A 21,968-nucleotide genomic window follows, 5' to 3' on the forward strand; every position below is an offset into this window, starting at 1 on the left:
TCTATGTTACGTACTGTATGAATAATTTCACACCGGTGGGTGAGAGTATTGAACACAACAGCCACGCCCCCATAACAGTTAACATAAATCCCAGAGAGAGACAGCCACTAGAGATCTTTCCACAGTGAGCCGTGTCCATGGTAACACAGACAGTAGAACGAGTGGCTGCTACTGCAGCAACCAGCAGCTCTGCGTTCCCTTCCCTCAGGCTCAGTAGAGAAGAAGCCTTACAGTACATTTACTGTACACACTATTACTATGAGCATCCCTGGTAATAGTAGTATGACCTAATGTAGGTCTAGTCAGTTCTCTCAAATAGCACAGTAAGCCAGTACACTACAGCACAATACGTCAACCCGGCGACAGTAAGTCTTGTGTTCCAGCCTTGTGACGCAGTGTACTGCACTGGCACCAACAAATACACTAGATGTTTGCCTATCATAGTTATTGAAACTGTTCACTGAACTGTTGATACCTTTACGGATAGAGTTACTTATTAATACCTAGCTTAAATGCCTCTGCATCCCTCTCACACACAGAGCATTTGTGTTTCACTGCCCTGATTTCAGGTACCATTATGCAGTGATACTGTAGTAGATCATTCACTCAATATCACTCTGCTCCCCTCACTTTCCATCCCTGCTCCAGCCCTCCACAAATTCCACATCATTAACCACACAGAACGACTGCCAGGTTCAAGGTCTGTGATGAGATGGGCTGTTTGGGTTTCTGTAGAATCTGGGATAAGAATTATCAAAGCAAATGCATTAGAGAGAGATAAACATTGCGAGGTGGTGTTGTTTAGCTACCATGTTGTGATATACTGTAAGTACATTCTTGCTAGATTACACTTTGACAACCTAAGACAAATTGGAATTACACCGCGTGCAACCCATTGGTTCAGTAACTGAAATAAAGCAGAGACTATGGATGGTCTGCATGTGTCAAGGTGTGCTGCTAGGAGGTGCATGCTAAACTACTCTGTTAACCATCACATTTCTACTAGAATGACAGTGATGTAATAAAAACAGACCATGTGTACAGGCAGGTAGATTCCCTAGAAGTCCTTCTAGTGGGATCCACTAGGATTTAGACTTAAGACTTTTACCAGATGAATATGAATGGCATTACTCAACACTGTGTCCTCAGTCCTCATAGATAGGGCAGTCTGTCGTTTTATTTCACAAGCCAACTTGAGGATGAAGCTGAGACGCTTTACTAGAAGGGCACTAAAGATTCCCCGGCTGGTCTAATAGACTAGATGTAACATAGTAAATGAATATCCGGGACACTAGAATTAGTATGATTTGTTACGTTTGGTGTGGCTAAATAAAACGGAAGGTTACTTAAGGCAAAAACGAAAGGAGGGTGGTTGATAGGGGTGGATGGATTGGTATGCAATGCTGACGCCTAGTAACCCAAAGATTGCGTGTTTGAATCTCATCACGGACATTCGTATTTTAGCTACTTTGCAACTACTTAGCATGTTAGCTAACCCTAACCCTAACCCTTAACGTAACTCCTAATCTTAACCCTAGCCTAGCTAACATTAGCGTAAGCCACCTACCCACCTAGCTAACGTTAGCCACAACCAATTGGAATTCGTAACATATACATATGGCAAATTCTGAACATATTGTACAAATTGCAATTCATAGCATATCACACAAATTGCAATTCGTAACATATAATATAAATTGTAATTCGTAACATATAATATGAATTGTAATTCGTAACGTGCTATACGAAATGGATGATGGACATCCACAAATGAATACGTACCATACCAAATGTACCATATCATATTCATTTGAGTGTCCCGGATTTTCATTTACTATGTTACGTCTACCCCTGAGTCCAGATTGCAGGCAGATTCCAGAGTGTGAGTCAACCAGGTAATAGGGGCTCTTTGATAAATCCATAAGATAACCTCATGCCTAAACCTATTACCTCGTCCAACAACACAGCTACAACACACTCCGTATGAGGCCACACACACACACGGAGTAGACCGTGCACACATCCACACATCTAATTTGGCATCCGAAATAGACGCTAGAGCGAGAAGTGCTCAATTTTGCTAATACACAGGGCCATTCATATAGGCCCTATTATGCAGGACAGAATAAAAAAATAAAAAAACTATTTGTACTCCCTAACCAAATTTGTCTTCCAAACAAAAGCCTGCACAGGAGTTTGAATCAGAACAGTGTTGATAGACGGACAGCATACAGTACAGAGTTGGAGAAACATTTGGCAAGTCATGCTGGAAGCAGCTCGTTATGAGGAAAGAGGGTGATACTTCTTCATTCATCAGCGGGAGCCTCTAACGACAGACAGGACAGAGAGGCTGCTGGGTGATTCATGGGAGGGAGCCGCATTCATACAGACAATCTAAACTTTACAGCACCAATGACACCAATTGAATGACTTTTAAACGGTTTACATTGGTTGTGTCTGTCCTTAGTGAGGCCTACTCTCTCTCACCCACCTGGCATGCGGAGTCTTAACGTTCACTCTATCTAAATGTTCAGTTCCAGTGATATGTCCAAAGGGCCTTTATATCTCTCCTGGGGTGGCTGAGTGTGACTCTTCAGTCTAAACATCATCTAGATGTGTCTGGAGATAAACATGCAGCTGGAGCTGCTTTCGGCCACTTTGAAAGGAATGTCTCTAAAGACAGAAGCCAGATAGGCAGCTGAACGGTTAAGAATCTGGTAATGGCCTTCATACCGTTTTCACATTTTTGGAAATGTGTACCTGATGTACGTCGTCTCGTCGCCATTTACTAAGTCATGGAACACCCACTGAAAGAGAATGATCTCACTAAATAGGTACAGAGAGAGAACTGAGAATGAGAGAAACAGAATAACACTGAAGATCTGAGATGCAGAATGTAATAATGAAAGCTGAGAGAGGACCGATGAATAGGCGGAAGCCCGGCACAATGCTGCTGTTGCTTGGACTTCACCTCTGATTAGTGAACAACACATCAATGTTACAGACATGATATTGACAGATCTGACATCAGGAATTTGAAGCGTAACATTTTAAGGAGCTTTCAGGACCACTACAGTATATTATGACTTCGTTTCAACAGTAATAAACTACTATACTAAAGGGTAGATTCATTAGACCATCAAATATATGTCTTCTTTATCACAAGACGGAGACAAATTAAAGTCATTATCAAGTCAATGAGCTTATCTGAGGAAGTGAAGCGACTGAACCAGACAACAAGGGCTGATACACTGGCGCCATCTTGTGGTAAACCATCTGAAGAGGCGGTCTCAGTCAAACAACAATAATCCTTTAGGAACCAGTCAAAGGCACTAGGGGGCCCTCTCTCTTTCCCCATGACATCCAGAGAAACAGCCACAGGCCAGCCTTACCTAGTTTTACATTTCCAAACAATGATCGATTTGTTTGGAGAAAAAGATGGTGAGATTCCCAGGCAGGACCATTGTCCTACTATCCAATTAGCTGAGAAAATATTGAGGCCAAACTGTTGTGTTTGCCATAATAGCGCTTATCTGGTCTCGGCATACAGTAAACATGAGAGAGGAGAAGGAGACTGCTCAAGCATCTGGTTTACAGGATGACAGGGGCCATCAGGCCAAGTACTCGTAGTCTGAGTAAACAGTGTCACTGTCGCCAAGTGCACAGACACATTCAAGCACAACAGCTTTTAACAACAGAGCTCCCTGTTTCACTGTGGTTTATTTTATTACCTGTCATCTTCTTAATGGGAGCCAGGCGGAGGGCTAACGTACTCTGTGTGTGTGTGTGTGTGTGTGCTCAGGCATGTCTGGTTAACATCAGACTGAGACTGTTCATAATGAATGGATCAGACCAGCGCTGATCCCTTCCTCAATTTGGCCTGATATCAGGGTTGAGGACCCTATCAGGACCTGGTCCAGTCAGGGACTTAATCGGCAGACTATAGTGTAACCCAGCCAGTTGGAGCAGGCCAAGGGGATGAGTAGTCCTGGCTCTCCTCCTAGGCTCCATGCCTTGGCCTTATAGGACCCTTAGATTTATTCATAGACTGATGTTAATATGGGTTGTCTAGAGTGGAGAAGTGGCTCTTTGATGTGGGAGTTATTGGAAATGACTGTTTGGACACATCATCCAGGCAACATATATTTATTTATATATTTAGCTCTATTTAACATCTAAAGCACTGCCACTTCCCCCTTTCCATAACACTCTTTCAGATCTCCTTCATGGTTTCATGCAGATCGACCCCAGATCCCTCCCTACCTATCCCTCCTCCTCACTTTTGCACGGTGCAGTTTTCAAACAAACCAGTGACACTCGTTTGACTCATTCTGCTATTTTTTTCAGGGATGATGGGTTTATTTCTGCTGAGCAGGGAGACACTGCATGTCCTCTCCTCCACCCCCCCCCCCTCTCATGGGGCCTCAGGGGCGGGCTAATGTAAGTTAGGCCCAGAGCAACAGATCAGCTAGGAGGCCGGTCCTGTTTGAACACATAACATGGGGGGTTGTTGCACTCATAACTACAGCCGCTCTGGTCGAAGTCTGGGACTGGGATCAGGAGGTGTGGGGGAGTGGAGACTGTGGTCAGAGGAAGTGGGGGTGGCTGGGATCTTTGTGGTTAAAGTAATTGATCGTATCAGTATTGTTATGATTGCTATTGGTGTTATTCCTCTTTTCTACAGTGTACTGCTCTTCCTGTCAACGGGGTTGCCGCCAGGGTCTTCTCTTTTTAGCCTCCCTGATTGGACGAGGCACGAAGCTTCCTGGCGATGGGCTCCAGTGGTTGGCTACATGGGGGCGTAGGGCGGACCTACAGGGAGCGTCCAGGTCACCAGTCTCCATCATGTTGCGACAGCTGCTCCAGGACCAGGAGTAGGTGGTGAAGGTTTTGGGGAAGTCCTTTCGGCTGTGGAGGGCACAGTAACACTGAAGGGAGCCCCAGGAGTTCCACATGTCCCTGCGCTTCAGCTGGGTCAGGTCCTTCAGGTACTCCTTCAGACTTGATTTGGACTGGACAGACGGAGACAGAGAGAGCTTCAATGTGGGACTGACTGCATCAATATTGTCATACATTCAGTTCAAATCCCGTCTTACCATCTGCTTTATCTGGTTGATCTCATTGTAAGTGAGGTGGTCCCTCTCCTTCATGGACATGTTCACCTTCATCTTCACAGGTGTGATCATCTCCATTTTCTCCATCCCGGGGTGCTTGATTGACAGCTGGTACAAATACAAGAAGATTAGCAAACATATTTTCGCTGCCTTTCTATATTTCCTCACATAATTCAATATGTGAAAATGTTTTTTTGAAAATTACTTGTCTGATGCGATCTTCGATCTCAGCGGTCTTCCAGGTCTTGACAGACTTCACGCGGCCCATTTTTGCCTTCTGTGCAGGGTTCAGGGACATGCGCCGGGGGTCCCAGGAGGTGTAGGCCATGTTCAGGCTGGGACACCTCAAGTACGGGCTGTCCTTCACCTTCTGGCTTTGGGCAATTGTCTCTGCACATCAAAACAACAACAGTCCCCCATCACTCCTCTGCCAATCAAAATAAATTTGACTAGGAGAGTATGAAAGCTGAAGCAGTTCAATATGAATATAGGAAGGAAGGAGAAAGGAGTACTGTATGTGCTGGGTGTTATCATGTGTTCGCTCACCCACTGGCTGGATGTACTTGAGGAGCTGCTTGCTCTTCAGGCCTATGAGATGAGCTCCCTTGGTGTAGTAGGTGAGAACATGGTCCCCGTCCTCCCTGTCTGGTCGCACGGCCCGCCGGATCAGCCTCAGAGTCTTTTTATGGTAGTACCTGGACAGAGGTAGGGGACAGTCAAATATGGCTGACACAGCTGACCACAAGAATGTATTATTTCTGTGTAAACAGATAATGTTTATTGAAAATTCATAAGACACTGCATTGAAAAGTTGTTTCTTTGTTTTATCCCTGAAAATGTCTTGTCAACCCGACATAATCTTTGACGACATCCAGTTAGTACACACTCATGTATAGCTTCACATGATGTCGGCCGGCTATTCATACACGAGAAGAAAGTAGTATGACTTAGAATGGCTTACTGTACGATCTCTGTTGTAGTACCACTGGACAGGATACCAGCAGCCAGCATCCTGGTCAGGGCCTTGTAAAACACTGTCTCACCCACCTCAACAGACTGGGATGGGTCCGCTCCTTCAGCTCAGAAAGGAGTGAGAGAGAGGACAGTAAAGCACCGTCTTAATACAGTCTCACAAACGCTATGGCAGCTCTGTGAGTCGTATGTTCATATTTACATGTGAATCCAGATAAGTTTAGTGAAGGCAACATCTTAGTCGGGGATCTTCACCTTTCAAGCACTTGGTGAAGCGCTGGCTGTCCACCATCACATGCAGGAAATCTTGAAACCCCACCTCTCCGTCCTCTGAAGCCAAGAAACAAAAACAGCCAGTCAGCCAGCCTGTCAACTCATGTCAACTAAGGGAATGTGTATGGCTGCACCCCAAATGGCAATCTATAGTGCACTACTTTTGACCAGAGCCCTATATGGGTACAAATGTCACGCCCTATATAGGGAACAGGGGGCCATTTTGGGACACAAACAATTTGTATGTATTCTGTTCTAACATGTTTGTGATGGAAAGCACGTTATTATATTTTGGGGTAATTCCAGATACTGAGGCAGAAACATACTGTCGTAGTCGGCCTTCTGCAGGGCTTTCTTCACCTCCTCTGGGCTGATACTGATCCCCACTCTGTCCAGCGTGGACGCCAGGTCCTCCTCGTTGAGAGAGCCATCGCTGTTCTTTGCAAACTGCTCAAAGACTTCTTTGAAGGCTACGTGGGGCAGAAAAGACAATAGATATGATTGTTGCCCATAACATAGGGAACATCACTTCAAAATGCATGTACAATAGAAGATTGTCAATTAATTAATTTCAAAAATGTTTTTGTATTGGTAGGTAATATTAGTTGACAATATAAGACAGGCTAACAGTATGCATGCTACTTACCATCAGACTGGGCATCGATCAGGGGATCGTCAGGCACCGTAGTTGCCAGGTCTTCAATATGAGTAATGCCCCTACAGGCAAACAGGCACAAACAGATAGTGGTGTTAGGGGATAACGGTGACATTTGTGGGGAATAGAATAGGTATGAATGGTAAAGTATGGAGCAGAGGGCAGGTACTGACAGTGAGTTTAAGAACTCCTCCAGGTCCTCTGTGTTGATGGTGCTGTCTGGCATCTTCTGGTTCAGCTTCTGGTACTCCTCATATGAGATGGAGCCCGTCCACCGTGGAATCGCTGGGAGTTTAACCAGGGCAGCTTTATCTGGCTTTGGCATTGGCTGATGGGGCCTTTGCTGCAGCTCATCACATGGAATGATGGCCCTCCTCTTGGTGATATCCCTGGGTTTGAATCGCTCCAACTCTGGCTTCTGTCGGTTGGGCCTTTGCTGGAGATTCTCACAGCGGATGGTTCCACTTCTCTTGATGACCTCTCTAGCTTTGAGTCTGTCTGAATCTGTCATGGCTTGGTTGAGTCTGTGCTGTATGTCGTAGGAGAGGGGCGCTTTCCTCCTGCTATAGTCCCTGCCTCTGCCTTGTTCTGCTCCATGGGAGGACCCTTTTCTCCAAGGTTCTTTGCCTATTGGCGGGATGTTATCTTCTTTCTGTTCACCTAGTTTGGTCTTGAGGAAGTCTTTGACTTTGCCCTGGACTTTGTCATCTTCTTCACTTGGACTGGGCCGTAACCAGCTGAACTTGGACATGGCCGGTAAGGTCTTCTGCATGACCTTAGCTCCAACACCAATCTCCTCTGGGATACCGGCCACCATCACAGGCTTATGGGCATTTTCTGCCTTGGCAGAAAGCTTCCCGCTGGGCCGGTCATTCTCAGTGAGAAGGGGGTTGGTGGTGGTCCCAGCCACGGCTGTCTTGGTGAAGAGGAGTGGGAAATTGATCTTCTTCCTGTCGCTGTCAATGTTATCTGGGGATGTAGATCCCTCTGCCCCTCTGCAACTCTTATCAGTGCCAGTGGGTGGGGAGTGCTGCTGTGAGTTGTTATGGATAGTTCCTTGCGTGCTGCGGAGAGCTTTGCCTTCTACTGAAGACTGCATGACTGCCCCCTGGCGAACTTCAGCGTTAGCTCGCTCTGACTCCGAACTGGACCTGTTATCAGTAATCTGCAAAGGATTCTTCAGCCTCAGCTTCACTAGGAAGCTTGACACCTTCTTCTGGGCCTCCTGAGAGAACAAACCCCTCCAATAAATGTCACTAGCAAAGTAAACCTCAGTGGTGTAAAGTACTGAAGTAAAAATACTTGAACATACTATGTCGTTTTTTGAGGTAGATGTACTTTATATTTTTGACAACTTTTACTTCTCTACATTCCTAAAGAAAATAATGTGCTTTTTACTCCATACATTTTCCCTAAAACCTTAAAGTACTCGTTACATTTGGAATGCTTAGCAGGACAGGAAAATGGTCTAATTCACACACTTATCAAGAGAACATGCCTGGTCATCCCTAATGCTTCTGATCTGATGGACTCATTTAAACACATGTTTGTAACTGATGTCTGAGTGTTGGAGAGTGCTCCTTGATATCCGTAAATTTTAAAAATACAATCAAAAATGGTGCCGTCTGGTTTGCTTACTATAAGGAATTTGAAGCGATGTATACTTTTACTTTTGATACTTAAGTATATTTAAAACCACATACTTTTAGACTTTTACTCAAGTAGTATTTTACTGGGTGACTTTCACTTTTACTTGAGTCATTTTCTATTAAGTTTATCTTTACTTTTACACAAGTATGACAATTGGGTACTTTTCCACAACTGGTCAAATGTACCCAAACACAACATTGATATATCAATATAGCCGAGGGAGATGGGTGATAGAAGTAAATGTAAGAACCATACCAGAATAAGGTATTGAGATATTACGTAGAAAACATCATGGTGACTGTATCCTTATTACATAGCTTTGTGATTTATCATGCCCTACGGGTGTATGTGACTTGACTTGCCTCTTTCCAGCTCCTGTCTTCCTCCATTGTTTGATGATATGAATGCTTGGCAGAAAGAAAGGTGAGCTGCACCTGCCTCTGAGGGCTGGACTAAAAAGTGATAGGCCTATACTAAACTGGAAGGCTTCAGGTGGTGCCCTTGGAGAATAGGTATGAAGCAAGAAGGCATCAAGAACTGAGTTGGTAACCCAGACAGTGGTGGTGGATCCAGTCAGATGGGTGTAAAACAAGAGGGGGGGGTCTCATTTATTAAAATCTCACATTACCCAATACCACTACCAAACACATTCCTGAATTGACCAAAATAATACTTTGAAGACATGTTTGGAAATGGTAAACGAATATGTTATTGTGGAACAAGGGAGATTATGGTTAAACAATAAATAGATTTAACCAACCTCTTAAAAGAGCATGATCCTCAATAGGCCAGAGATGGAAAAAGAGCCAAGCCTCAGGCACCAGAGGTGGCAGGGCCTCTGATCCCGAATTCCACCATGTACCAAATGGACAAAGGATGGAATTTCGAAGTGTAAATGTAACCAATAGTACTGCTCCGTGTGTGTGGAATATGACGCGCAACAACTGTGACCCAAGTAGCAACAATGACGCACCGCATCTCGTGCGGCTATTTTCTGCCGTTTTAGTCAGATTTACTTACTGCCGGGTGAAACTGTTTAAAAGCTCTTTGCATCGCTCAGCAGGCTACATGGCTGGTGTAGGATCAACAGCTTCCCCTTCCCCAGTCCTAAAATTAATCATTAGTAGGGGAAATGCGAAACTGGCCCAAGATCAACGTCTAGGGTCAACTTTACCCGGTCTAAACTGTTTCTTTCGACAGTCCGAGTGTTGGACCGTTGACAAAAACAAGTCCGTCATAAATAACAGTCCGAGAAAAAACGAGAGAGTGGGGAACCCTGAATACTCTTCCCAGCTCCCCCCGTTTGCTTCTATTCAATTCAATTAGATCAACGTCTCGAGACTCAGCTCTCTCTGACATGTAACAGGGTTACAGTATCCCAACAACTGGGTGAACTCATGAAACTACACCCATCATATCCAGTATGTTTTACAGTTCATTGTAGTGGTGATGTCAACCGGATCATTTCAAGGATAGGCCTAGCTGATACAGTCCACTTGCTTGATCCAAATCGTGTTGCTGATAACTTATTTTGCGTCTCTCTCTTGCTCTGACAAGCAATATAGACATTTGGAGCTATAGAAATGCTGTGTTAATTGAGCCGCCTATTCAAGAATTCCAGGTGTTTGTACAAATTTCAGGAGAGTTAGATCTGCATATTGGTCAAAACGATTCAAAGAAGTCCAAAATGTTCCCGTATACCTAACCGAACTGATATAGTACAGAAAAATATATAGGTATAGGCAAAGTTGTACGAATATCGAGAAGTGACTATAAAATGAGAAATATCGAACGTGGACTTCAAAATTCCAGTATACTTTTCAGTTTGGAAGAAAATATTTCTGAAGAATGGTTAAGTTCTTCTTTATCCTCCTTTATCCTTCTTAATCTGGGGTGGCAGGGTAGCCTAGTGGTTAGAGTGTTGGACTAGTAACCGGAAGGTTGCAAATTCAAATCCCAGAGCTGACAAGGTACAAATCTGTTGTTCTGCCCCTGAACAGGCAGTTAATCCACTAGGCCGTCATTGAAAATAATATTTTGTTCTTAACTGACTTGCCTAGTTAAATAAAGGTTCAAAAAAATTCACGTCTTACACACACAAATATACACCACTACCTGTCCTGGACACTTTCATAAAACAGATTTGGGCAGGTGCTCTGGTATTTAGACCACTGACTCATATGTGCCTGACTTACTCCAATTGCTCTAGAGTGAACCATTAAAAAGGTTTAAAGGTTATATTGAGAAAACTACAGTTGTTTGACTAACCTGTGATTTATATGGCATGTGTTAATGTTCCACCAGGTGGCTGGCTTGTCCCTGGTCCTGGTCGGGGCAATGTCTCGGCCAACCTACACAGAAATGGGGTCTTTCACCCACATATCCCAGGGCCTGTCTCACACCTCCATCCTCCTCATAGTGGTGGGCATCATCGTCTCCCTGCAGGTCTTCCTGGGTAGCATTGGGGCGTGGTCTGACAGCCGTCTGCTCCTTGGATTGGTGGGCTTTATGTTCTGGAGAACAGTTAATATGCCGTGTTCCATCTTCACATACTAAATCATAACCTGTCTGAGCTCTGCCACGTTTGCATTTTGCTTTTGGAGAGTAACATCTTGGTTGTTTGTACTCTGTAGTTCACACACTTCCTAATTCTGATCCTCAGCCTGCAGATAGTGTCTGGGATTCTCTTCTATGTCTTCAGAAACAAGGTAAATATGACTCTTTGCCCAGCTCTCAATCTACTGCAGACTGTTTGTTTTCCAGGGAATTCAACTAGTATTGCTTGATTGACAAGGGTGAAAGTGCTTTTTGTGTCCTCTGCACCCTCTGCAGGTGGAGAGAAGGATCACACTGAAACTTAATGCGGTGATCATGCAGCACAGCCCCAGGGATAAGGTTGCCATCAATGACCTACAACATGCAGTGAGTAGCGTGCTATTCACTCCTTTCCAGGGGAATGGCCTCTGTGAGATACACTATCAAAGTTTGTTTATGTGTGTTTCAGTTCAGTTGTTGTGGTGCAGAGAACTACACTGACTGGCTCCTGCAGGGCTCTCATGGGCATATTAGTTTTGTGTCACACTCCTGTTGCCATGCGGATTCTGTGGCCTGTGTGAATGTCGTCACCACAGACAACATCTACCAGAGGGTCAATGTTAACCAGCACAGGGAAGGGCGAGGGGGTTACAAAGGCCTTAGATGAGGTTAACAGAAAGGTGATCATGATTCCCTACATGGGAATTGCTGTGACAATGATGAGAGGTTTTAAGGGCCCTAAAGAGTAATGAGGCTTTATCTAAAATGCCCTGAGTCTTTTCACTAAAACCTATAATAACAAGCTTTTAGACATGCTTAGCTCAGATCCTGGAGGTCTGCAATTCAGCAAGTAAGACGAGCAGGGACTTGAGGGGATAAAGTTAAACACGGTCAATATATATCAGCTGGTTCTCTGAGTGACTGACTGCAGACACTGTGGCCCCCGGAGGACAGACAGTTCATTAACAGCTCATTTAGTCACAGGAAGAGAGGTTTCACAACACTGTGTGTGTGTGTGTGTGTGTGTGTGTGTGTGTGTGTGTGTGTGTGTGTGTGTGTGTGTGTGTGTGTGTGTGTGGTCCCTCCAGGGCTTTGTGCAGGTGATCAAAGAGTCCCTGAAGAGGAACCTGGTGTGGCTGGGTGCCGCCTGCATCATACTGGGTCTCATAGAGGTAAAACAACATATCAGGTGTCCTACTTAGGTCACATGTTGCATCCTTGTACTTACTGTGTTATTATCATTTTTTTGATCAGTTAGTGGGATGCATCGTGTGAATGAAGCTCCTTTGGGATGTCAAGAAGAGAGAGGTGTATGAGAATTTAGATTAAAGAGGGAGGGACCGGCTTCGGTCAAGACAATGCCCATACTATTCTATTGTAAATCGGGGGAGAATGCTGTGACTCTCATCATAATGCAGTTTAGATACTATGCAGCCTATTGTCTTTCCAAATATTGAATTGTTATCAGTGATTGGTTGTTTTGTTGTTGTTGATTTTTCTGGAATGTTCAGATTTTTTATGGTTGTGGAGGCAAGGGTGTAGGAATAACAGTGCAGCTTGAATTCACACATTGTTGAGTTGATTTGTTTTTGTTGTCGTTTTGAATGTCTGCATTCTGTGTCTGCCATGCCATTTGGTCCAGGAGGTGAGGCAGTCACCTGTCACACAGTAATTCTCCCATGTTATTTAGGCAGTTGTTCCTGGGTGGCTCACTAGGAACATTTGCTCCCATCACCTCCAAGCGATAAGGGTGTGGTGGTGCTAATTAGAGTTTCTTCAGACAGCTGGGATCAGCTAAGGCTACAGCTCCACCACCTCCATCGCTCTCCATCCAAGCACCCCCCCCCATCTGAACAACAAGCCTTAATTTTATGCCCAGTGCTTTACGAGCACTCTTACTGCACCCCACCCGGCCTGTTAGTGGATCCAAGTGTATCCGAGGCACCGGGAAAAATGTAACACGTCAGCCAGACGCTTGACCGATGGCGGCGGGCTGGGCTGAAGGCTGGTCTCCCTGGCCTACAGTGAAACAGGCTCACTGGCCCTCTGGCTGGCTTCGATGGAGACAGGAGACTGCTGTCTGTCTGCTGTGGGGCATGCCTGCTGCTCTACCTGGCCCGGCCCCCGGCCCCCGGCCCCCGGCCCCTGTAATGTCAGTAACTAGGTCAGTAGTAGTACTCAACATCCCCAGGACATTGGATGGGCTCCCAGCAAGTCTTCTTTTATTGAGCATTGTGTTGTCAATCCCTAATTCAGCCAACACCCAGGCCAGCAACCCTAATTTGTAGGATTTCAGAACCCTTATTAGTTATTAGACATATTGACCCAGCAGAAGAAAACACATATTTAGCACGAGCAGACATTTGTAACGGTGCTAAAATCATGACAGAGTGGCTGCCCCCTGTGTCACCCAGGATAACAGGACCTCCTGGACCAAATGGCCTGGTGAAACATGGCAGACACAGAATGCAGACATTCAAAACCCAGTGTGAGTGACTGGGGATGGAAGAGCAGCAGAGGATGTTGCTCACTAGAGATAGAAGAACTCTTCGGTAAAGTCATGTACCTCCTCTCCTCTTCTCCTCGAAATGTTTAATACTGTAATGTGTGCCAAGGGGGGGCATGGTATAATTTAGGATACTTTTTCTGGTGATTCAGAGGAAATGTTCAAACCAGCAGCACTGGCAGGCAGCAGACACCACTAAATGCAAGCCTTCGGGGCCTCTATTCACTGCCTGTATGTAGCCTGCAGTCGCTTCAGGAATGTTCTCTCTCTCTCTCTCTGTCTGTCTGTCTGTCTGTCTGTCTGTCTGTCTGTCTGTCTGTCTGTCTGTCTGTCTGTCTGTCTGTCTGTCTGTCTGTCTGTCTGTCTGTCTGTCTGTCTGTCTGTCTGTCTGTCTGTCTGTCTGTCTGTCTGTCTGTCTGTCTGTCTGTCTGTCTGTCTGTCTGTCTGTCTGTCTGTCTGTGTCTGTCTGTGTCTGTCTGTGTGTCTGTCTGTCTGATAAGATCACACGCCATCTCTCCTTTCACCTTTTTATTTTTCATCTTCTCATTCAGCCTCTGGTCTGAAGGATGGTGAAGGACGACATAGAACTGATAAGACCTCATTCGGCACTAGGATTGGCCTACTTTAGTGGTCCCTGTGGTCAGTGGTACAGCGGAGATCTATCTGAGAGGTCCGCTTGGCAGAGGGTTTGCTGTGCAGAAGGACCTGTTTTTTTTTTGTGTGTGATTATTATTAGTTGCGCTGCACGTTGACCATGAACGTCTGGTCTGGAGAGTCTGTCTGTCTCTCCCCAAGGCCTTCCAACATACAGCTCAACATGTGCAGCAGGACAGATGGAACCACCCCCAACAAAAAGAGGAAGAAAAAAACCTCAGGATTGAAGGAAGGAAATTAGAAAATGCGGTCTTATGCCCTTACCATAACCACACAACGCTAAGAGTTGCTCAATCAATTTGTACTGATAGTGTGGGCTAAAGTTTTCAACGAGATGACATTTCTTTTTCTGATATGACTGGTTTAGAGGGCTAGTAGTAATGTAGTAATGTCCCAGAAGGATCTGATGAGTGGTGCGAGACTGGACATGACGTTAGGGGGTTGTTGCTTTTCCGAAAAGCTTTGTAGAAAGTGACTCTTCTACTGTTAGTAACTCTTATGCTGAGTGTTTTTGGAAGGAGAATATGTAGAATGGATGTGAATATTAGTGGGTGTTGTGTGTCTGCTAGAATATGGGTTATTTATGAGTGTGTGCATATGATATGGGTGTGTGTGTGTTTAACTCGCACCTCCTTGACGAGGCGCCTCCACCATTTCTCTCTCTCTCTCTCTTTGGGCAGGGCTCAGATGGAAGTGATTACGCTGCACAGGGAGGGAGAAATTACAGAGAGAACCTACAGAGCTCCAGCCCTTCTCCTTTATCCACTCACTCATTCACTCACTTACACATACAGGCACGCAATCACATGCACAGGAACACATGCCCTGCCGCCAGTTCCACCACCTTGCTTCTGGTGGTACATTTCCACTCCTGGCTGTGTCAGGACAATGCGCCAGTGTGCTCCCCTCCTTCTCCTGCCTCCCCTTTCGTGGGCCAAGTGAGTGAGCGAGCGGTGAGGGCCAGGGTTGTAAATTCCTCCGAAAGAGCAGTTAAGAAGGCTCCCATTAAAACGGGGATCGACGCTCGCCATAAAGGAGCCGAAGAAATGAGTCATCACCTGGAGCCTGAAGGGTTCCAGAGCCTGCAGAACCACAGAGGAGAGGAACTGTAGAAATAGAACGGATAGAACATACTGTATCTTTCATTTCAGATGTATACAACTTAGTCCAACTAAGTTGAGATGCCAAAGAAGCATTGTGATTAGATGACATGAGCGTTATAATTGTGACATAAAACAACAATGTCAAATTTCAATGTTTTCTCATTTAATTATTTGGATATATTCTAAAAAAACATGTCTTCTCTTTGCTCCATTTCATATGTTTTGGAACCCTAAGGCTAGTGCCGCTAGTTTCCTATATTGTAGAACCCTAAGCCTGAACCTACACGCTAACTAACCACTTAATCTTAACATCAGGCGTGGAGATATATTCTAGACCGTGAACCCCGCCCTCTCTCAGCTTCAGGTCTGTAGGTCAGTTGAGTTGCCATAGCAGCTCTCTGTGCTGTACCACACAGCTACTATACAGACCGGGGCGGATTCAGAAGGCCAGGCAGCGAGCTCTAACCAGTGAACACAGCTATGTCAGACAGGGGGCTTCCTGTGCACTGAGGTGGGACAGTAAGTGCTTTCACCCCAATCCTTCAACCTAACTGACCACCGGTGTTTGTGTTTGTCTTAGCAAGGGCTCTGTGCCACGGGAGTCAGGACAACAATAGCTGGAAACCAAGTCAAACTGAACTGGCTGGGTCGTATGTATACAGGTTGGATTAGAGTTGTATTCGTCTGTTTCATGTACTGCCTGGAGCACAAAAGTTGCTGGAGTTTCTTATTATAGGAGTCATTTGCACGAACACAATAGAAGATGATGACATTGACTAGAAGAATTCCCCCATTGCTCTGTTTGTATTCTCATCACCAGATTGTTAACCTATACTCGTGCCATGGCCCGAGGAGTGGTATGGTTGTGTACACAGTGTGGTGTCTGGCTATGTATCAACCCCCCTCTCTCCTCCAAATCAAGCCCATTATTATCCCAGGCGAACTCCAGGCTCCCAAAATATCCGTAACGCAGCTGTCAGAACCACTCTGGGCAACAGCTGGAGCAGCTCAGGGGCGCTCCCTCTCTCTCGACCCTCTCTACCACACACACCCAGACTCTCTCTCTCTCTACCACACACCCCCAGACTCCCTCTCTCTTGACCCTCTCTACCACACACACCCAGACTCTCTCTCTCTCTCTACCACACACCCCCAGACTCCCTCTCTCGCTTTACCACACACCCCCAGACTCCCTCTCTCTCTCTACCACACAACCCCAGACTCCCTCTCTCTCTCTACCCCACACTCCCAGACTCCCTCTCTCTCTCTACCACACACCCCCAGACTCCCTCTCTCTCTCTACCACACACCCCCAGACTCCCTCTCTCTCTCTACCACACACCCCCAGACTCCCTCTCTTTCTCTACCATACACCCCCAGACTCCCTCTCTTTCTCTACCCCACACCCCCAGACTCCCTCTCTCTACCACACACCCCCAGACTCCCTCTCTCTCTCTACCCCACACTCCCAGACTCCCTCTCTCTCTCTACCACACACCCCCAGACTCCCTCTCTCTCTCTACCACACAACCCCAGACTCCCTCTTTCTCTACCCCACACACCCCCAGACTCCCTCTCTCTCTCTTCCACACACCCCCAGACTCCCTCTCTCTCTCTACCCCACACTCCCAGACACCCTCTCTCTCTCTACCACACACCCCCAGACTCCCTCTCTTTCTCTACCATACACCCCCAGACTCCCTCTCTTTCTCTACCCCACACCCCCAGACTCCCTCTCTCTATTCCACACACCCCCAGACTCCCTCTCTCTCTCTACCCCACACTCCCAGACTCCCTCTCTCTCTCTACCACACTCACCCAGAATCTCTTTACCACACACCCTTAGGTTTTCTACGACAGGGCCTGGGACTTGAGTGGTTTACTCCAAGCACGCACAGAGAAATAGTTAGCCCCTTTAAAATACTCTGTATTCACAGAGTATGTGTGTGTGTGTGTGTGTGTGTGTGTGTGTGTGTGTGTGTGTGTGTGTGTGTGTGTGTGTGTGTGTGTGTGCCTGCCTAGCCTGGGCCCCACCCTTCTATCTCACTGAAGCCACCTCTGAATGGCCTGTGTGTACTCTGTGGGTCATAAAACCCCAGACAAATGGTGTGTGTGAGAGTGAGCCAAGGAGGGGGTGGAGGAAGTGAGGCCGGCTGTAACAGAGGCTCTGCCACCACAGTTATTGTCTGCTTCTGTTCCCTTCCCTACTGCTGTAGTTAACTTACAAATCCTCTGAGCCCCAGAACAGGACATGGAGTGAGTGGCCAGTTGGTAAGATCATCCAAAGTCGAGGAGTTGAGAGTAGGCTTTCCAGATATGTATCTGTATCTGTATGTGTATCTTTTCCCCTGATAGTGTCCAGCCAAGGTATCTGTGAACTTTTCAAATGCTGCCTAATAAATCTACAACTATGTCCACAAAGACTCTCACAGCCTACTGATAAAACCAGGACAGGACATTTAAAAACACGTATAATGTTGAAATGCATTTCATGGCCATTTGCAATGGATCTGCCCAAAGAGAAGCACTGTGACCGAGCAGGTTACCACTATATTGAAGAGGAGTGCCTCTGTAACATAGAAACTGAGAATGCACATTTTAACCTCCCTTTCTCCTGCCAACTCTCTGATTTCCCCCTCCCCCAGATCTATACGGTGGCCTCAGGAAGCAATCCATGCAGGGAATAGGAGGAGAGGGAACATATTGGACTTCCTGTTTTGATTTCAAGGGGGAAACGAGATCCAGAGATATGGAGGGAGCGCTGGAAAATCTAAACTGCCCTCATTTAGCAGGGCTAATGTCTGACTGTATCTAACTGAACATAAGCGCTCAGAGCATGATACTCCTCTCTGAGATCAGAGCAAGACTTGATGAGTAACAGACCTAAGTCTAGGTCTTTAAAAATATATATATTTTTAACCTTTTTCTCCATCTTTTTTTCATGCTAACTTTTCACAGAGAGCAACTTTTTTCACTCCCCTTTATTTGTCTCTTCTTTTTTTTTTTCAGACCAACAACATGATCCATCTTTGTTAACAGCCTCTTGAGGGCTTCTTTCAATCAGGGGGATGTGAGATCCCATTATTAACATTCTCTGGAAGAGCATTCTTTCTCTCTTTCTGCCCAATCCACTGCTTGTCCCTTCTTGCCCTCGAGGAGAGAATATGGCAGCATGGCAGATCTCAGACCAACAAAGAGAGAGAGCTAATCCACAGCATAGACAAGCTTAGCTGAGACCACCTAGAAGAGACTTGGTCAATAGCGCGCAGAAAGCAGACAATATCTGGTCTATATAGGTAATAACTTTCCCCCTCCTGTAATACATTTAGCTTGATAGATGTGTCTCTATGTAATACATTTGAGACCTGTGTACAGGGTGATAGTCATCATACCTCTACATATAGGACAAAAGGACAAATGTGCAATAGCTATCAGGTATAAACCATGTAAAGGTCTGCAGTCTCCCTTTCCTGACTGAGAATATCAAGTGAACAGTGCTTTGCTGGCAAAACTCAAACATTCTGAAAAGTGAATCTGGGCATCTGTTTCATTTTCAAGTTCCGAAAATATTTTATTTTTTTCTCCACAGATTTACAATATAGCATCTTTCTATGTCCTGATACTCCTTTTTATTCCCTTCTTTTTTTTACCTCGAGAGAAAGAAGAAAAACACCCCTATTCAAGTGAATTTTTCAAAATACCTTCCAATCCCCCTCCCCGCCCACCCCTTGTAACAATCTTAGACTCTACCTGCCACCACCCTACCTCCCACCTCCCCCCTTCTCTTTTCTCTCTCTCCTCATTCGTCTCTCTCTCTGCTTCAGCGAAAAGCCAAACAAGCCAGCCATTAAGTTGAGTTAAGCGCAGGAAGCGGTGCCTTCAGGCCAGGCAGCCCTGTTTACAAGGAGCTAGTCGGGTTTCAGCGGCCCTTTTGAAGTGAGGCAGCTCACAGGAGACTGTCACTGGGCCAAGGCCCGGCTCTGCTCCACTGACTCACTGCATTCCCCCCATTCATCTGAGTGAAGGGGGGGGGCAGGGAGGAGAAAGACAGGAGGAGCTAGGGCTGAGGCACAAAGAGGTGTGGAGGAGCAGAACATAAGTGGGACAGGTAGATTTATCTATTTTTCCCCCAACAAGGCATGGTCTCTTTTGCTGTCCTAAATCACACATACTGTACCTGTCAGTTGTGACAACCCTGGTACTCAGACTGTACCATGCCATACACTGCCCCTTCTTTCTCTTACAAGACAGACTTCAGCGAGTACAAACTGTTCAAGCCCTGCATATCGTCAAGTCTACCTCTGTAGATTTCTTGTTGTAGATTAGGTGAGAAATTGGTCATCCAATTCTATCCCTTTCTTACATGCAGGAGCTATTCAGAGAGTATTCACAACACGTGACCTTTTCCACATTTTGTTGTTACAAAGTGGGATTCAAATGGATTTAGTTGTCTTTTTTTGTTGTCAACTAATCTTAACAAAATACTCTACAATGTCAAAGTGGAATAAAAAAGATATGTAATTAATTAATGGAAAATAAAACACTATGTATTGATTTAGATAAGTATTCAACCCCCTGAGTCAATACATGTTAGAATCACCTTTGGCAGCGATTACAGCTGTGAGTCTTTCTGGGTAAGTCTCAAAGGGCTTTGCACACCTGGATTGTACAACATTTGCCCATTATTCTTTAAGAAATTCTTCAAGCTCTGTCAAGTTGGTTGTTGATCATTGCTAGACAGCCATTTTCACATATTGCCATAGATTTTCAAGATGATTTAAGTCAAAATTGTAACAAGGCCACTCCGGAACATTCAATGTCGTCTTGGTAAGCAACTCCAGTGTATATTTGGCCTTTTTAGGTAATAGGTAATTGTCCTGCTGAAAGGTGAAGTTACCCTCTAGGATTTTGCCTGTGCTTAGCTCTATTACATTTATTTTTATCATTAAAAAAACTCCACAGTCCTTTTCGATGACAAGCATACCCATAACATGATGCAGCCACCACCATGCTTGAAAATATGAAGAGTGGTACTCAGTGATGTGTTCGATTTTCCCCAAACATAAAGCTTTGTTTTCAGAACAAAAAGTGAATTTCTTTGCCACACCATCCAAAGTGTTATTAATTAGTAATTAATAACTTCACCATGCACAAAGGGATATTCTTTGTATGCTTCTTTTTTTTGCCATCTACCAATAGCTGCCCTTCTTTGTGAACCATTGGAAAACCTCCCTGGTCTTTGTGGTTGAATCCGTGCTTGAAATTCACTGCTCGACTGAGGGACCTTACAGATTATTGTTTGTGTGGGGTACAGAAATGGGGTAGTCATTTAAAAATCATGTTAAACACTATTATTGCACAAAGTGAGTCCATGCAACTTATTATGTGACTTGTTAAGTACATTTGTACTCCTGAACTTATTTAGTCTTGTTATAACAAAGGGTTGAATACTTATTGACTGAAGACATTACAGCTTTACATTTTTAATACATTTGTAAACATTTCTAAAAACATATTTTCACTTTGACATTATGGGGTATTGTGTGTAACCCAAAATTGTGTGACCCAAAATTTCAATTCGATATTTTAAAATTCAGGCTGTACCACCATACAATGTGGAAAAAGTCGAGGGGTGTGAATACTTCCTGAAGACACGGTATGCTTACAGTATGCTTTGGAAGTATTCCTCATAGCCTCCGTGCTGGAGGTGTTGGGGATCCGGGGAGTATCCCCTTTCTCCAGCCTGCACTACATTTATTTCATTACATCACCACAGATGAGGTTCAGTTTCAGCCATGCATCACTCGGGGGATTCCAGATCAATATTGTGTTTACTTTAAAAAGGTTCTTGAACGATAAAGTACTCTGTGAAGCCAAGCACCATTATTTCCCTTCGTTTCACTCGCATGCAGAGACGAATGCCATGTTCACAAAGAAATATACACACACAAAGTAGCATACTCAAGTTCTTATTGGCATAGTAGCTAATATTCCATCTAAGGGTATGTCATTCCAGGTATCCAGTGTTACCTCACCCCCTGTACCTTGGCGAGCCGCGTCAGGGTAATGCATCCTCGTGGCAGTCGCCACACAGTCTGAGAGCTAACAGATGTTGAGGTATGACTCAACTGTCAACACATTGGCGAGGGCAGCGTGATGGAGACTTCTCTTGAGTAGAGGCCTATTTTAGCCACACATCATGAGAGAGCAAGAGAGAGATAGCTGAGAGAGAGATGCGGACAGACGGGCAAGTCTACCGACAGACAAGGCTCACATACATACAGCCACGCGTTGTGCACACGAGGGCACGTTAAAGTAGGGCTTCTTACAGCACCTCATCATCGTAGCTGAACGACTTTGGAGTGAAGGAGGCCATTGTATTGGGTCCGGCCCGTAAAACTGCGTGGCCTCAGGACATACATTAGAGCCCAAATGTGATCCCCTCTTCAACAGAGGCACAGTGATGTTTATAATGGCCAGCATTTGGATTGTTTCCAAAGGGGGCA

At 45.2% G+C, this 21,968-nt stretch overlaps 1 protein-coding gene across 1 annotated transcript; it reads right to left on the minus strand.

The window, feature by feature from the left end:
• Nucleotides 1–1,738: 1,738 nt before the first annotated feature.
• LOC112225997 (EF-hand calcium-binding domain-containing protein 3-like) lies at nucleotides 1,739–8,250 on the minus strand. Its single transcript, XM_024390175.2, has 9 exons — nucleotides 7,188–8,250; nucleotides 7,006–7,076; nucleotides 6,686–6,829; nucleotides 6,342–6,416; nucleotides 6,076–6,187; nucleotides 5,661–5,809; nucleotides 5,320–5,504; nucleotides 5,097–5,222; nucleotides 1,739–5,012 (listed from the first exon to the last, which is right to left on the minus strand). Exons 1-9 carry the CDS (start codon nucleotides 8,111–8,113, stop codon nucleotides 4,701–4,703), a joined length of 2,100 nt encoding a protein of 699 aa, XP_024245943.1. The 5' UTR covers nucleotides 8,114–8,250; the 3' UTR covers nucleotides 1,739–4,700.
• Between the last annotated feature and the right edge of the window lie 13,718 nt (nucleotides 8,251–21,968).

Source organism: Oncorhynchus tshawytscha, linkage group LG27 (assembly GCF_018296145.1).
Source record: "Oncorhynchus tshawytscha isolate Ot180627B linkage group LG27, Otsh_v2.0, whole genome shotgun sequence".
In the NCBI taxonomy this organism is placed as follows: Eukaryota; Metazoa; Chordata; class Actinopteri; order Salmoniformes; family Salmonidae; genus Oncorhynchus; species Oncorhynchus tshawytscha.